The sequence below is a fragment of the Cricetulus griseus genome, chromosome 2 (assembly GCF_003668045.3).
Source record: "Cricetulus griseus strain 17A/GY chromosome 2, alternate assembly CriGri-PICRH-1.0, whole genome shotgun sequence".
In the NCBI taxonomy this organism is placed as follows: domain Eukaryota; kingdom Metazoa; phylum Chordata; class Mammalia; order Rodentia; family Cricetidae; genus Cricetulus; species Cricetulus griseus.
The window spans coordinates 435,221,531-435,239,086 of NC_048595.1; the positions used below are offsets into that span (position 1 = coordinate 435,221,531).

General features: G+C 39.3%; 1 protein-coding gene across 3 annotated transcripts in view; it reads left to right on the forward strand.

Annotated features, from left to right (window-relative positions):
• The window catches only part of Agfg1 (ArfGAP with FG repeats 1), a 51,673-nt gene that overhangs the window by 13,973 nt on the left and 20,144 nt on the right, over window positions 1–17,556 (forward strand). For all 3 annotated transcript variants that reach the window (XM_027397387.2, XM_027397388.2, XM_035441072.1), the window contains exons 2-5: window positions 2,524–2,617; window positions 11,052–11,167; window positions 15,931–16,093; window positions 16,791–16,944. In XM_027397387.2, the coding sequence (XP_027253188.1) occupies window positions 2,524–2,617; window positions 11,052–11,167; window positions 15,931–16,093; window positions 16,791–16,944 (527 nt within the window). The remainder of the gene's footprint in view (window positions 1–2,523; window positions 2,618–11,051; window positions 11,168–15,930; window positions 16,094–16,790; window positions 16,945–17,556) is intronic.

The following is a 17,556-nucleotide window of genomic DNA, read 5'->3' on the forward strand; positions in this document are numbered from 1 at the left end:
CATTATAATGAGCTGTTTTGTAAGCACTGTATTCATGTGATATGTTGACTAGCATGAAGAGAAGTGGCATCAGCTTCCAGGAAGTACACGCTAAGAATGTGTCAGTTTTGATCTATTAAGAATTCTGGTCTCACTTAGGAGGCAGAGGCAGGTGGATCTCTGAGTTCAAGGCCAGCCAGGTCTACAGAGTGAGTGCCAGGATAGGCTCCAAAGCCACACAGAGAAACCCTGTCTTGAAAAACAAAAACAAAAAACAAGAATTCTGCCCCCCCCTTTTTTTTTGCTTTTCAGGACAGGGTTTCTCTGTATCCCTGGTTGTTCTGTAGGCCTGGCTGGCCTTGAACTCACCAAGATCTATCTATGCCTTGACTCTGCCTTCCAAGTGTTGGGATTAAAGGTATGTGCCACCCTTGACCTATTCATTCTTTATTTACCATATTACATGGCTTTTTTTTTTAAAGCCATTTCTTATTTGAGATGCAATTGGATTGTTTTTAATTTCTGTTACATATCAATAGAGAAGGTGTAAACAAAAGTCAGCAAGTTTAGGGGCAAATGGGATTTATACATCATTAGTGACCTTTACTACAAGGTTATGTAGCAGGTGTGTGTGTGTGTGTGTGTGTGTGTGTGTGTGTGTGTGTGTGTGTGTGTGTGTTTTATCTTATTAAAAAGAAACAGGCTTTTCCTGATTTTTTTCTTTCCACTGGTTTTAGAAGCTGCAAATTCCATATTTTATAATCACAGTTGAAACTGTTACTCATACTAACATTTTGTGTTTAATCAGTTGGAAATAGGAAATGTTTTCACAAGTATTATTGCTAAAAGTGTGTCCTCCCTTTACTCTTACAGATCATTATTGTATGTGTGAATTTTTTTTTAAAATCTGAAACTACTGCCATTTTTATCTTGTTCCTCAGTAATGGCTTTTCTAATCACAGCAGTTACTTTCTTTACCATCTGAAGACAATATTCTCATTCCCAATGAAAAGTGGTTATAATTTAGTGTGTGAAATTTTGACAGAATGTTTCTAACTGTAGATTTTTATTTTCCACCATTTTGTTAAACTCATTTATTGGATCTGAAAAATCTTAGCCATTATCCTTTCAGATGTATCTTCTTCCTTCCTTAGCTCTGTAGCTGTCTGTTAGCTTTCATAATTATATCCTCCTTTTTCTCTTTTTTGCCTTTATGTTACCTTACCTTCTGGTTCATTTATCCTCTTTTCCCTTTGTGTCTTCTAGTACATTAATAATCTGTTCAGATATGTTTATTTTGTTTTTGTTTGTTTGTTTTTGAGACAGTATCTCATTATGTAGTCTTGGCTGTCCTGGAACTTGCTGTGTGGACCAGGCTGGTCTCAAACTTAGAAATCCACCTGCCTCTGCCTTTGCTAGGATTAAAGGCATGTGCCACCATGCCCAGGCCTTTGTTCTGGTATGTTTAATCTGCTTTTAAACTGGTTTGCTGAAAACTTAACTTTGACATTTGCAAGTTTTCATTTCAGAAAGCTAAGATTTGACAGGTGTCCCATCTCCCTCCTCACCTGTTCCCCCTCCTGGAAGATTATGAAACACATACACACATTATTACAAATAAAATTAAGCAACAAAACTAAGAGTATTTTGTCTGTCATCCTGTTAGAATCCAAACGAGAGTAAATATACTAAGTGCCTGTGTGCTTTGTAATTATTTTCTTTTATATTATGAACTTTTCTGGCCAGTTGCTTTGCATAATATAGTTCATTCTTGGTTATTTGTTGCTGATACTGTTTTTTTTTATTTAATTTTTTTAACATTTATTATGTGTTTGTGTAGGTGTGGGTGTGCTACAGCACCTGGGGAGGTCAGAGGTCACATGTGTGACTAGGGGGAGTCAGCTGTTCTCACGGTGTGAGTTCTAGGGGTTGATCTCTGGTCACCAGTGTCTTACCCTGCTGAGTCAGATCACCAGGGTACATTTTTAACCTTAAAAAATCCCCTCCCCAATGCCTACTTCCTCTCACTGTGCTGCTTTGCCTCTCCTTATTCCAGAAAAGCTTTTATTTTTCTATATTCTTTGTAAACACTTTTTTTTGTTGTTTTTTTTGTTTTGTTTTTTTTCAAGACAGGGTTTCTCTGTATAGCTTTGGAGCCTATCCTGGCACTCGCTCTGGAGACCACGCTGGCCTCGAACTCACAGAGATCTGCCTGCCTCTGCCTCCCGAGTGCTGGGATTAAAGGCGTGCGCCACCAACGTTTGTTTGGGCCAGCTGTAGAGCAGTGTGATACTTGCTGCCAAGCCTGATGGCCTGAGTTCAATTCTGAGGACCTGGACTAAAATGGTGGAAGGGCAGAGCTGACTGCCGCAGATTGTCCTCTGACCGCCACGTGGGCTGCTCTTTGGTGACTAGGGTGTGCACCCACCCACAATATGTATAGTTTCTCAGTGAAAATGACACTAAATGTATACAAAGGAATACTGTGGCAGTTTGAATGCTAGTACTGTGGATTTTGATCAAGTTCACTTTATTATCTTTTAGGAGAGGATTAAATCCACCTCACAGGGTGAAATCTATCTCCATGACAACATTTACACAACAGGAAATTGAATTCCTGCAAAAACATGGAAATGAAGTAAGTATTTTGCAATTTTCAACTTTGTTGCAGTCATTTTAATATGTTTTAGTAAGTTGCTGAAAATGATGTTTCCTTGTCTCAAAAGGTTATTTTTGTATTCTGTATTTAGATACTTCAGAAAGTTCTTATTTGATAATACATTTGGAGTTAATGCCTAAGTGTTTTACTGTAAACCTAGGTACTTAAAACTTTACTTGGAAGTAAAACATCGGGACTTGGAACAGCAATGTTGGCAGTAGAAGGCAGTTTTGGTGGATGTCAGTATCTTGGGGGTAGCTCTGTAATACTGCACTAAACTTGTTACAGTGTTATTCAATGAGGCCTTCAAGGCCGTTTCCATCCTTTTAAACTAACATTTTAATTAGATGTATGTGATGTCTAGTGCTTGGCAGGTGCTCAGCAGGGAGAGGGTCCCTGGTTCAGGAGGTCTGCATGTGTCATGGGGGAACTGATTCCTGTGACCTCTGATGGGCTCCCAGTAATCCCATGCTGTTTGCTTATTGATTTTTAGATTTGAGTTTTGTTACTAATAAAAGTAGTGATCTATTGTTGTAAAAATTGGTAAAATTAATAAAGAGCATGGATTGTTTCTTTTTTGAGGGGAAGGTTGTTTTTTTTTTTTTTTTTTTTTTTTTTTCTTCTTCGAGATAGGGTTTCTCTGTGTAGCTTTGGAGCCTATCCTGGCACTCGCTCTGGAGACCAGGCTGGCCTCGAACTTACAGAGATCCTCTGCCTTTGCCTCCCGAGTGCTGGGATTAAAGGTGTGTGCCACCAACGCCCGCCGAGGGGAAGTTTTAAGACATGTTCTTGCTATATAGTTCTGGCTGTCCTGGAACTCACTAAGTAAACCAGGCTGGCTTTGATCTCAAATCCACCTTCCAAAGCCTCTGGGATCAAAAGTGTATACCAGTGTTCCTGGAGGGAATGTTTTTTTTTTTTTTTTTAATCATGGTAAGGTTGAGTGGGTCAGCTCAGCTCGATTGATAAAAAACATTACTTCACAGGAAAAGCCTGCTTTCTGGGGGAAAAAAAAATAAGATGTCAGGCATACTATGCTAGTTGCATGTCTGTGATAATCTTAAAGACACAAAAGATGCTGAATGTTAAGATTGTATTAGTTTTAGTCACCTCTTCGTTCATTCTTAGAAAATGTGTGCAAGAGTATTCTTTCTTTCCAATGCTTCAGAATGGTTACTACTTAAAATTATTTGCCTAATCAGCCAAGCATTGTGTTGCACTCAGAGACAGAGGGAAGAGGATCAGAAACTCAGGGTATCATTGGCTACATAGCAAGTACTGGGCCAGCCTAGGCTGCATGAAACCACTGTCTAACCAAAATGGAATAGAATTATTTGCCTGCTATGATACACATGTACTTTAGTTTCTAAAGTGTTGGAAAGTGAATTCACAATTGTGAAATATTCTAAAATACAGTTTTAGAGAATAGAATACACTTTAAAGTGTCTTGGTTTGGCCAGTGATAAAGTATTTTGAGTTAGTAGATGATTTGAGTACCATATAGGAAGCTACAAAGCTGGACAGCATGCTTACCAGTTAAGAGCACATACTGCTCTTATGGGGACTTAAGTTTAGTTCCCAGTGTCCAAGACAGGCAATTCACAATTACCTGTAACTGCAGCTCCAGGGGATCTGATGCCTTCTTCTGGTCTCCAAGGGCACTGTACCCTATGTCTGTCTTGTCTCTTTTCCTGATTATCCCCTCCCCACAAAAAAAATCTTTTTTAAAAGGTGCCATTCTTAAATACATATATTTAGGATTAAAATGGCAGTGTCCTGCATCTTGAATTTATGCCTGGAGATGAGTGATTCTGAGTTAGGAGATCAGAAAGTATTGGCTCTGGCAGCATTCTTAGGTCTTTTCTTCTCCCTTTGGTTCACCATGCTAGAGTTTCAGTATGTTGGGGGACATGTTTGATTGTTGTCACTATTGGAAGACATTGTTGATTTATTCTGGGAAAACACCATGGATGGGTGATGGATAACTTGTAATAATGTATTGAATAGAACTCGTCTGCATGCCATGTATTATATGGTCATTCAGACATTTATATAATGGGAACCATGTATACAACCAAGTGCACATATAATTTAATCCTGTGTTACATGTATTACAGTTGTGTACATGGTAACTGCCAAAGAAAGCCATGCTTCTCACCCAGAACCAATGGGAAAGATTACCAAGATTCAAGGCAAAAGACATGAAAACATAAAACCACCAATTAAAACCCTTGATGCATTTACTTATTACATGTATCAATCTAGGGAAATTATTCCATCATTCAGAACTTGGTCAAGAATTGTTCACTATTTTGAAAAATTATAAGACTAATAGTTATAGTCATAGGTACGTCTGTATATTGGGCTGCTGGTAGTTATAATAAGCAATTAATACTGTTATTTATAAATCTGTGCCAAGGCCAGATGTTTTAGAGATTATGTCTTTAGTTTCTATAGACAGGCTTTATAAATTGTTCTGCTATTAAGTGTGTTTAGACTCTCACAGAAGGGGGGCAGATGTAGTGGAGTATATATCTCTTATAAGTTATAGGGCATGGAGTGCCAGATGGTAAGGATACACACGACAGTAAGACACTGTATTTATTTGCTGTGTTTTTGGCCAACAAATTATTTCACACACTTTTCCCATACACCTTATCCTGAAGCTTAATCAACTTTTTGTCACTATAAAATTACCTGAGGTACCCTGTAAAGAATATTTACTTTGACTTTTAAATTTGTTTTTGTATTTATTTATGTCTGTATGTGTTTGTCTATTTATCTGTTTGTGTTTTTGAGAAAGTTTCTGTGGAGCTCTGACTGTCCTGGAACTCCCTTGTAGACCAGGCTGGCCTCCAACTCACAGAGATCCTCTTGCCTCTGCCTCCCCAGTGCTGGGATTAGAGGTGTGCACCACTACCACTTGGCTCTCTTTTTTTATTTTTGAGACAGCATCTTTATAGCTTGTGCTGGCCTAGAAATTGCTGTGACCTCCTATACCAGTCTTTGAATGCGGAGACTGGTATATGCTACCATGCCATTGTTTGTTTTGGTTCAGAGTCTGAGGAGGTAGCATATTTTATCAAGAGCCTTAGAGTGACATTGCATGGATCATTACCAGGGCAGGAAAGAAGAGTGCTGGGGCTGGGGTCTCACAGTTGTTTTTAAGGGCTTGCTGTAATGACTGAAAAGCTCCATAGGTCTCTTCTTAGAGGTTCCAGCACTTTCCTGTAGTGCCACCTTTGGGACTGAACTGTTAACACGTGTCCCCTCTGGGTTACATGCTAGATCCATCCTGCTGTAATATGAAAGTGTCTTGTGATGTTTCCTTCTTGCCATAAAGTTTCTGTCGGATGATAGGTTGGGAAGATGGCTCTGCTGGTAAAGGGGCTTGTTAAAACACAAGCATGAGGGAGGACGACCTTTGCTCAGATCCTCTGACCCTGCATTTAAAAAGCCTGGCATAGCACTGTGGAATCAGATAGAAGAGTTCTAGGAGCTTGCTGTCCATTGTAACTAATCATTGAACTCCAGGTTCAGTGAGAGATACTGTCTCAAAAACTAAGGTAGAGAGTGATTGAGGAAGGCAATCCAACACACACATCAGCATGCACACACATATACACAGGGAAACATATACATCAAATTTCTGTTTCTTTCACAGTCGTCTTTGTGACACTGTATGTAAATGTTGGCTTTTTAATTAAAGGAATTTCACTTTTGGTTCTCAGAGTTAGTGGTAGACTACCAGTGAATGGTGGTCTAGATAATTCTGTAGAAAAGAAAACGTAACAATTGTGCACACGATTTTTTTCTAGAAGTAGATTATCCTTCCTATGTGGTAGGGCATGTGAGCAAAGGACTGAGGAGAGGCTTGTTGCTGGTGTTCTGCAGGCATGTAGTCTCTGCATATAAACAGTATCCTTCATTGCTTGGTAGTGTTTGAGCTTTCTGTTAGATTGAGAACAGAATAATAGCTTTTGAGGTAAAGTCCTCAGATAAAGTCCACTTCTTTCTTTGTTGTGTGTGTTTGATTTATCTCCCTCCCTCCCTCCCTCCCTCCCTCCCTCCCTCCCTCCCTCCTCCCTCCCTCCCTCCCTCCCTCCCTCCCTCCCTCCTTCCTTTGTGTGTTACTAAGGATGGAATCCAGGGTTTCATGTATGCTAGACACTCTAACAACTAAGCTATGCCTAGGCCCTTCCATTCTTCATTTTTGAAACTGATTTATTAATCACCTCCTTAAGGAACTGTTATTGAGTGTAAGTAAATGTTACTGTGACGAACAAAACTTGTTTCCAAATACTAAGCTTGAAGATTATGCCTTTAATTTCGTAAGTATACTTACATGAGACATACTCTGATACATTGTTAACTGTGCAATGCATTGTTGCTAACCAGCACAGGCAGCGTTACTCAGCAGATTGCTTTGAGTTCGCATTTTTGCTTCCCTCCTCAGCTCCTGGCAGCCACCATTCTGTTTTAGGTCCCTCATATAATGCTTGTCTTCCTTAAACAGATTATTTTAGCTATTGTTCTTAAGGTTCATCCTTGTTACATATATAGCAAAATTTTTGAAGAAATATCTTTTGGGGAGGTGGCAAGGTGAATTTGGAGTATGTAAAAAATTCTTGATTTTAATGAACTGGCATATCTAATAAATGGAAGCAACACATAACCACTAGGTATGATTGGAGTGGGTTTTTGTTCCTAGCCTCTCTTTCTGTTTTTATTTGATGTTTTTAAGACAGTCTCACTACAGAGCCCAGACTTAACTCCAGTTCCTGTCTAGCTCAGGTTGGTCTCAAAAACCACAATGGTTCACTTGTCTCAGCATTTTGAGTGCTGGGATTACAGGCATGTGTGTCCATGGCTGCCTACTTTATCTGTGTTTTAATAACTAGAACCTATTTGAAAAAAATAGTAACTAAATGGGACTAGGAAAAAATCTTCAAGTTTTCATTTCATTACTATTAATTTATGAACCGTGTGACTATAGGCAAACCATTTTCTCTCTTGAGCCTCATTTGCCTTTGTAGTCTGTATTTATTGCCTGAGAACAGTGTTTTAAAAATTGATATATTATGTTGATGAAGCTGTACACTAAATTCTACTCAAAGCACATCATGTTCCCATGTGATAATTATTTTCTAAACTTAGGAATCAATCAGAAAAGTATCTTTCTACATCTCCATCTAAAGCCTGTAGCTGTTTCCTACCTTCTCCTTTTATACAAGTAACTGGGGATTGGCCATGACATATGTGTGTATGTTTTTTGTCATGGTTTTTTGCTGTATCAACAGCTGTCACCCCTGCTCTTGGAGCTCTGGCCTTTACTTCAGTGTTGGTAGCAAGCCTGTCTGTACAAACGAATGGAAGCCTGGCTGGGTCCTGCTGTTGGGTTACTGGATCTCTGCAGCATGGTTGAATCCTTTGACACTCACAGCTCTCATTAGCCTTTATGGGTTTTGAGGCTTCGTTGAATGTTTTATTGCAGTGGCTGGTGGAGTTCTGGAATGCTATGCTTTAACTCAGTGGTTCTCAACTTATGGGTCATGACCTTTTTGGAGGGGAAGGGGTCGAATCATTCTTTCCCAGATCACCTAAGACCATTAGAAAACACAGATATTTACATTACAATTCATAACAGCAGATTTCAGTTATGAAGTAGCAATGTAATAATTTTATGGTTGGGGGTCACCACCATATGAGGAATTGTTAAAAGGGTTGTAGTATTAGGAAGGTTGAGAACACTGCTCTAATTTGAGGTTTCCTTACAGCCAGTCCGTGCTTTACAGTAGTCTCTTGGTTAACTTCCAGTTATCCACATTGAGTGTCCATTTGTCAACAAACTGACTGATAAAAGTATACTTTAAAAATACTTTACATTCTGTTGTTGGTGATCATGATGGTAATTCTAAAATGAATTAGCTCTAGAGCGAAGAAAAATAATTCAAAGTTTTATTAAATTTTTTTGTTGGCTAGTGTCAGTTTATTTTTTCTTTGGTTTTATTTTGAATTTTTCCCTAAGATTGGTTTCCAGATTCATTTTGTTCATTGGGCACCATGGCTCAACTTCTGAGCATCATAAGGGTTGAAAAGTATTTCATGAGGCACATACTTGGTGAGTCTAACATATGGCAGTTAGTATAGAGCACTTTGTGAGTTCACCGGAGGCTGATGATTCAAGACCACTTAGGTTCTGTCTGAAGCAGGACTAAAGGTGGACCTAACTTCCTGCATATCAGCTGACGCTTATCTAATCACCCGCCACGGCAGATTTCTCAAAAACAGCACAATGAATACTCATATACTAATACTATAATAGTATTATAGGAATGTAGTATATACCTCAGTGTTAGTTGTGTTAACTCATAGAACATGCCCAATATCCCTAGTAAGTCAGTCCCATTTTTATTTGCATTTTATATAAGAAGACCTATCAGAGTTGGCTGAGCTAGTTCAGGCTCTCAAGCACTGCAGCCATGTCACGCTATAATTAGGATGATTATCCACTTCCTTTCCACAAAGAGATCATCAGAACTAATCCCATTATGTGTTGAGTCCTTCAAATGATGGCTTCTAGGGGTCATTATTATTCCTCAGGACGATATGTAGCCCCACACTCATATTCCTCATGTCAATAGGTGTTATTACTTCATGTGTCTTATTGTCCCACACTGTTTGTTCATTTTATACATTAGATGGTTCCTTTTATACTTTTCTTGCTGTTGCTAAACTCCCTACCAGTGTCCACATGGATCACTCACATAGCCCTTGAGTCCCCCACTTTGTCTCCAGTGGTCCTACATACCATTTCCCATTTTTCATCAATAACTTTATCACCTCCCAGATTTAGGATTTAAGTGTTTTGCTGTGTAACCCCCACTGATCCTTTATTCCCACTAATTTTACTGTGAAGCTTAACTACAGTAGCCAACTTCCAGAGCCTTCATTCTGCTAAGCACTTGTCTTAATTTTTTTCTTTGGCCTAGCTTAGAATCCATGGTCTTATTATCACCCCCCTCCCTTTGTTCTGTTGCACTTAGCCAAAATCAACATTGTGCTGATACCAGTCTTAAAGACGCACATTCAGGCTTCTTTCCTTCATGCAGTCACCAGTACACAGCACTGCAAGCAGTTTTAATTGGCTCTCCCTGTTCCTTCTCTTCCCAAAGGAAAAACAAAAACAAAACAACAACAAAAAAACACCTGAAAAACAAAAGCAAAACAAAACAAAAAAACACCCTTTTTTCATTTTAATCTTATTAAAACAGAACAAACAGAAAAGAGACTGCTACTAGCAAAGTCTTACAGTTTTAATATGATCATGAGAGAAAGACTTAACTTTTCAGGGACTAGACTGTGAGAGTAGACTACCAGAAGGCAAAGAGGCAAGCTTTTTGGTGTATTGGGAAAGCTTAGTGACACGTTTACTGACTACATTTGAGAAATGCTTGTTTCCTTATTGGTAGGAACAGTACTCCATAGAAGTAACTCTCAATTGCACAAAAGAATGGAGGTCTTTTTAGAAGATTAGTATTTGTTAATGTGTGCATATGTTGCTGCCTGCCATGGCATGCATATGGGGTCAGAGGACGACATTTGGGAGTTTTCTCTCCTTCCACAGTGGGTTTCAGGGATTGACTTAGGTTGGCCACAGGGATTTTACTTGTATTGCTGGTCCTCTTTCATGTTTGGCTTCATTTCTGTCTTCCAGCATAATTGTCTTAAAGTTTGTGTACCAACACATTGTTCCTTTTATTTGCTGATTAGTATTCTGCTTTTTGTTGTTGCTTTAAGTTGTTTTGAAAGAGTTTTATGTTTTTATGAAACCAACTTTTTTATCTTTCTCTTTATAGTTATGTTTTGTGTTATATTTGAATTCTGACTCATTTCTCTTCAAAAGAGTTAAATGTCTCAGACTCTCATCTGGCTCAGAAAAGCTAGAATTGTTCTGCTTTTATTTATATTACTGTTATACTTTATCAACAGACTGTTGATGATTTTGGCGTTTGTGTGTTCTTTTTGGTTGGCTTTTAGCTTGCTAAAGGGCCCTAAAATTGCTGTTGATGAAGTTACTGTTTTATGGGTAAAGGAACTGAGGTTCCCACAGATTATTTGGCTGCTATGCTTTATGGCTCATGATCACGCTGAGACCCAAAGAACCCCAGTGCTCTCAAATCTCAATTCACTACTTGTTTGCTTGGGAAGTTCTGTTCTTGAGCTGTTGCTGAAATTTCAGTCCTGCAGCATGTGCAAGTGAGTTTAGTTCCTGAACTTATCACTGTAGTGAATACACTGTCATGAAGAGCAGCATTCTTAGTAGCTTTCTAAAAGAACTGAAGTTTTCCCTTAAATTTTATTAAATAAAGACATGGAATTTAACACTTTTTTTTCCTAATTCCTTCCAAAGGTCTGTAAACAGATATGGCTAGGATTATTTGATGATAGATCTTCAGCAATTCCAGACTTCAGGGATCCACAAAAAGTGAAAGAGTTCCTACAAGAGAAATACGAAAAGAAGAGATGGTGAGTAAATAGTTAAAAGCCTTCCAAACCACAAGTGTGGTTGAGATTTGATTGACACAGTTAAGGTAGACAGGCAGAAATGAAGGAATTAAATGATGATTGGTGGGTACAGCCTCATTACCTTTTGACTTTTCATTAGATCTGGTTTCCAGAAACTGTGGTGATAATCTTGCTTGTCCAAATAAAGCCTGCCTGAAGGTCAGAGAATGGAGCTTGCCACTAGCTAACCATAGGAGGCTGTACAGACAGATAAGAGAAGTGAGGTAGCTGGGCAGAAACAGGGTATAAGCAGGGAGAAACAGGAACTCTCCCTCTTGTCTGCTGAGACGCGGAGGAGGTAGGTGTGGCGATGGCTTGCCCCTTCTCTCTGATCGCTCAGCATTTTCCTCTATATTTACATTTGGCGCCCATGTGGCTAGAACATTAATGGCAGGACAGGGGCAAATCGCTCCATGAGGGTCCCAGTCTGACTCTGAGAAAGCTGCCAGCTGTGTGGGCTCCCTCAGTCAAGTGGGCCAAGCTTGTCTCCCTGTTACTCCCCTCCACCCAGTGCCAGGGTGAATTCGGTGGTTTGACTCAGCTTTTATTTAGACTAAGGAACATACTCCCAGACCTCGAGACTTCCCAGAGTTGGCACATCCAGCTCAGCTAGCTCAGTCGGTAGAGCATGGGACTCTTAATCCCATAGTCGTGGGTTTGTGCCTCATGTTGGATGCCAAAATGTAAATGGAGTTCTTAATTGGTCTAGATAAAAACCCTGAGTCATATATAGAGGAAAATGCTGAGAGATCAAAGAGGAGCAAACCACGTCCACACCTTTCGTTTCTCAGCAGACAAGACAGCGAGCTCCTGTTTCTCTTTGCTTATATCCTGTTTGCGCCCAGCAACCTCACTTCCTGTTTGTCTGTACAGACCTCCAGACCTCTATGGTTAGCTAGTGGCAAACTCCATTCTCTGGCCTTCAGACAGCTTTATCTGTATAAGCAAGATATCACCACAAGAAACTTTTGCTTGTATGTTATCTTCGAGCATCTATGTCGAGCAGCAAACAGCCTTTTATTACCATGTCAAGATTCCTGCCATGGAAAGCCAGTGTTCTCTCCTAATTTCCTTAGATGTTTTAGTCCTGTAATGCTTCTTTCCTTCCAATCTTTATGTCTTTAGTAAGTGTTTGAGTAGTATCTTCCAGGTACTGTGTTAAATCTCTTGTGTAGTAGTAATCTGTCGTGTCTTGCTGGAAGTCTTTTTTTTTCCCACCCAACAAATTAACTTGCTGGTTGGGTAATACGGGAACATTTTCACTCCCTCTATACTACACTAAAGCCAGCATGTCCCTTTAACAGAACTGTAGACCTAGTATTTAGTTTTTGGGACTCCTCAGCTTTAGCTTTATGAAATAACTAAGGACAAAAATGAGTAACTAACTGTGATCTCTTTTTATAGCAGTCAGTACTGAACAGTACATATTCCTTCTTGGGGAATTAAGGTGAGAGAGGTGAGGATAGAGGGAGTGGCTAATTGGGAAACCGACAGCTTCTTGTTTCCCTGAGGAACAGAGTTTTGACCCAAGGAGTCATGTAGTCAAAGGCAGTGTTGGTAGGAGGGAGTTTCCTGTTGTTTATGGAGCAGATATATCCATGAACAGAAAGCATATTTGCTCCTAGTTACTCATTGTGTCCAGACCATATTCTAACATTGCTTTACAAGTTTAGATTAACTAGGACTCTCTTCAGATGTCCTTGATGCATTAGGTATGAATAGGTGACATATAGCAGTGAAATTTTAGTTCAAGAAAGAAGAAAATATTAAAGGTCACCAGGGTGATAACTAAATATAGTGCACAAATGGTTTTTAGTTTTTTGAGACAGGATTTCTCTGTGAAACAGCCCTGAGTGTCCTGGAACAAGCTCTGTAGACCAGCCTGGCCTCAAAGTCACAGAGAACAAGTGTTATGATAAATCCACCAAAAGCCGCCTGAGCCCTACCGCCACGCGGGCGGTCTCTGCCAGCTGCCTGCCCAAGTTAGGCCCAAATGAATACACAGAAACTTGTATTAGGTACAATGCTGCTTGGCCAATGACTAGGACTTCTCATCTGCTAGCTCAGTCTTAACTAACATAAATCTATATATTTTATAAGACTTATCTTATCGGATGCCTTATTGGCTTCCCTCCTTGCCGGTGAATCACATTGTGCCACTGGAGCAGGAGTGGAGGGGAAAAGGGCAAACACTTCCCGTTTCCTTGCTAAATATGAGTCTCCTTGCTATGTCACTTCCTGCCTGGATCACCACTTCTCTACTACATTTTCCAGAATCCTCTTTGACTCCTAGTCCCTTCTAACTTGCTGTCTCATTGGCCAAACAGTATTTTATTTAACAATAAGATAAACATACACGGAAGTACTTCCCCCATCAAACAAGTGATTTTTTTTGTTGTTGTTTTTAAACAGGAGCCATCATCCTTTTATCATTCTTAAGTTTCTAGGTTTCCCAGCCTATAGATAGAACTGTTCTCCTTGAGTAGCCCTATCATAGCTGTTTCCTTTTGCAGCAGTGTTAATTTTCAACAGTTCAGAAAGTCAGTTTGCGTTCAGGAGTTAGCTAGCTGGGATTTTAGTGAGGTTAGCTCTAGCTGCAAAAAGAAGCAGGAATGTGAGAAAGGAGGAGTATGAATGCTGCTGTATAGGTAAGTCCTCAGTACCTTTCCCGCAGTCATAACAGCAAGTTTCTCCTTCAAACCATGATCTGAAAGTCCTTAAGTCTCAGACAATATTTTGGGTTGATTTTTCCCCTTTCCTAAGGAACACAGTAGTCATAAGTAAGAATAGTATACATACAAGCTTTCTAAAAGTGATGGATTGGGGTGGCGTTGGTGATGCACGCCTTTAATCACAGCACTCAGGAGGCAGAGGCAGGTGGATCTCTGTGAGTTCAGCTTGGTCTACAGAGTGATAGGACAGCCAGGGCTGTTAAACAAAAGAAAAAAAAAAAAAAGATGGATGGAGCAGTGTTGGCTGTCATTCTCAAGAGCCAAGATCTACACCACCTGCCTCGTGCTTCCCTAATGCGATTAGAGAGCAGTGACGTGGGTTTACACTGAGGTCTGAGCAGCCACTGAAAGCAGTCAGTCTCTAAGAACGTTTGTTGTAGGACTCAGTGCAGCAGGATGACGCTGGATAAAGGTTTTGTTTTTTGTTTGTTTGGTTTTTGGTTTTTGGTTTTTCCAGACAGGGTTTCTCTGAATCTTTGGAGGCTGTCCAGGAACTAGCTCTTGTAGACCAGGCTGGTCTCCAACTCACAGAGATCTGCCTGCCTCTGCCTCCCTAGTGGCTGGGACTAAAGGCGTGCGTCACCACTGCCCGGCTCCAGATAAAGTTTTGAGATGGTTCTTTTCATTTAGATACTCTTGCTTACTTTAAGTGGCGGCAAATCATTTTAGCCATAAACTATTATCTGTCATATCTTGTGGTCAGATTTGGCCGTACCGAAGAATTCATGTTATTAGTGCAATGACAGATTATTGAGAACATGAGTTTGCTTCATTCTCGGATCTCCTCATATCCTGTATTTACTTGATGGGGTTAGTTTAATTGTTTGTGATTGTTAATGGTTGGATAATAGCTAATACACTGGTAACTAATTCTAACCATACTACAAATGTGAATTTGTTTAATTCCAACAGCAACTTTATAGGTGAAAAAAATCGAAGCATGGAGTTGAAGTTAATTTGCCCAAAGTTTCACAGCTATTGAGTGATGGAGCTGGGGATTGACCACTGTCTCTAGGAGAGAAATGGTTTTAGCTACCTTAAAGCTTCATTTCTTCGCACCAACTTGATATGGTGAATTGGAGGAAGATGGGAATACACCTAAAATTACAGAGTTGCCATGTAATCCCTTCCCTAGAGATGAGCATTGCTGGTATTTGGGCATTATATTCCTGCATTCTTTTTCTGCTTCCTTCATTCCCTCCCCCATGTCCTATTTATGTGACAGGCAGGAATCAGACCTGAAAAACTTGTTGAGTCACTTGGGCATCCTTACCTGCCAAAGAAGGGGAGTAACTGCAGATTTATGTACATTTTAGCATAATGTTTGTAAATAATTTTTTTATTTACAGGTATTTGTTAGCTTTGTTTCCAAGTTTTTTAAAATTAAAATTGCAAGAGTAATATCTAAGTGTATCTATATATAGTTATCTAGTTACTTGCTAAGGACAGGTTTCTAGGAGTAATATGGTATAGAGCATACCTGTATATGTTTTTTCATTAGATAACAACTAAAAATTCATAGTTCATATAGATCAGAGCATTTTTATTTGATGTCAGTTCATATTCTTTTATGACTTCTTTGTTAATTTTAAAGTAAAGTCTTGTTTTTAATGATTTATGCATTTGGGGCCATAAATTATAATAAAGTGTTTCCTCACCATTTCATTCATCTCCAGGTGTTTATGATCTTAAGAGTTTCTCACTTTAAAGTTTACAGTGTTAGCCACTCATTGTATAAGTCTTCAAAATAGCAGTTGCTATAGTGTATCATCGCAGGAAAGCAATGAGTAAATAGTTAAAACAAGTTTTGTGACTGATTTTTATTTTTCCTTGAGTAATTTCAGGTAATAATAGTACAAAGCTGTCAGTTCTAAGTGCTACCTTTTCTAGTAAGATTGATATTGTAAGAGTGTTATATAAAATTTAAATTTAATATTTTAAATATGATTCTTCAAATTTTTCTTAGCAGTCTGTTCTAATTTCACATTGCAGGTATGTTCCACCAGAGCAAGCCAAAGTGGTGGCATCAGTTCACGCATCTATTTCAGGGTCTTCTGCCAGCAGCACGAGCAGCACCCCCGAGGTCAAGCCCCTGAAATCTCTGCTGGGAGATTCTGCACCAGCACTGCACTTAAATAAGGGCACACCTAGTCAGGTGAGGGGTTGGTAACTCTTAAACATGTAGGGAAGATTGAGTGCTAAGAAACTTTAACATTGTATCTGTGCCATTTGTAATGCAATTCATGAAGATTGTTTGATAATGTGGTAGGAATGTGTGGTTTTGTTGGTTTTGCCATCATTTTGTAAAGATGCTCAGTTTGTCCATCTTGAGTGTGCAAGTCTGGTGACCAGCAGAGTCAGAGAAGAATAGCCTCTGTGGTACTTTAACAGAAAATAGTAGAATTTCTAATTAACTGATTATGTAGCTGCTTATCATCATTGAAATTCAAATAGCTCTGCAGTGTCTCTTACTCCCCAAACTGAACAGACTGAAATTATTTATATGCTGATACCTAAATATTTATTTTGTTGAGAATAATGTTAGGAATGTTACTGTTTAACATTGTTACAATATACTATACATGAATGTTTTGAAGCAAAGTCGTGCAGATTTAATCCTGCCCTTTGACAGTGTATTCTAGGCTTCTGTTTTCACAAGACTTAAAGTGGAAAATGAAGAATGGAGTGAAGTCAAGATACTGTAATTCTTGTGTAGAAATGCTTTTTTAATATGGTGAATTGGAGATAGCTGTTATATAAAACATAAGCATATCTGATTGAGAAGTCTTTATAGTTAATGCATCGATGTGTATGTATTTTAGAAACACCATGAGTAAGTAATGTGCTTGTAGTCCCCAGTTGTAGGTCGCTCTCAAGGGCAGCAGCAGGAGAAGAAGCAGTTTGACCTTTTGAGTGATCTTGGCTCAGACATCTTTGCTGCTCCAGCTCCTCAGTCAACAGCTACAGCCAATTTTGCTAACTTTGCACATTTTAACAGTCATGCAGGTAAGGCTTTTCCTGATAACTTTGCCCAGGGTATGTGTAAATCATTAATTGTTTATTATAAAGTATCAGTGAGCATAGTCTACTGAGGAATTTTGTTTACCCCTATAGACATATATAACCATAGAACTTTTAGGGGACCTTTTTAGACAGGGTCATATGTAGTTCAAGCTGGCCTTGAACTTGCTCTACGCTAAGGATGGCTGAGAACTCCTTATGGTCCCACTCCACCTCCTGAGTGCTGAAATTACCCCCCCCCACACACACACACCTCTTTTTTGAGACAGTGTTTCTCTGTGTAGCCTTAGCTGTCCTGAAACTCATTTTGTAGACCAGACTGGCTTCAGAAAGAACTTGTATTAAAGCTGTGTGCCTTGGGCTGGAGAGATGGCTCAGCGGTTAAGAGCACTGGCTACACTTCCAGAGGTCCTGAGTTCAATTCCCAGCAACCACATGGTGGCTCATAACCATCTATAATGAGATCTGGTGTCCTCTTCTGGCCTGCAGGCATACATGCAGACAGAACATTGTGTACGTAACAAATAAATAAATAAATAAATAAATCTTTAAAAAAAGAAAAAGCTGTGTGCCACCACTGCCTGGCCTTCTATTAAA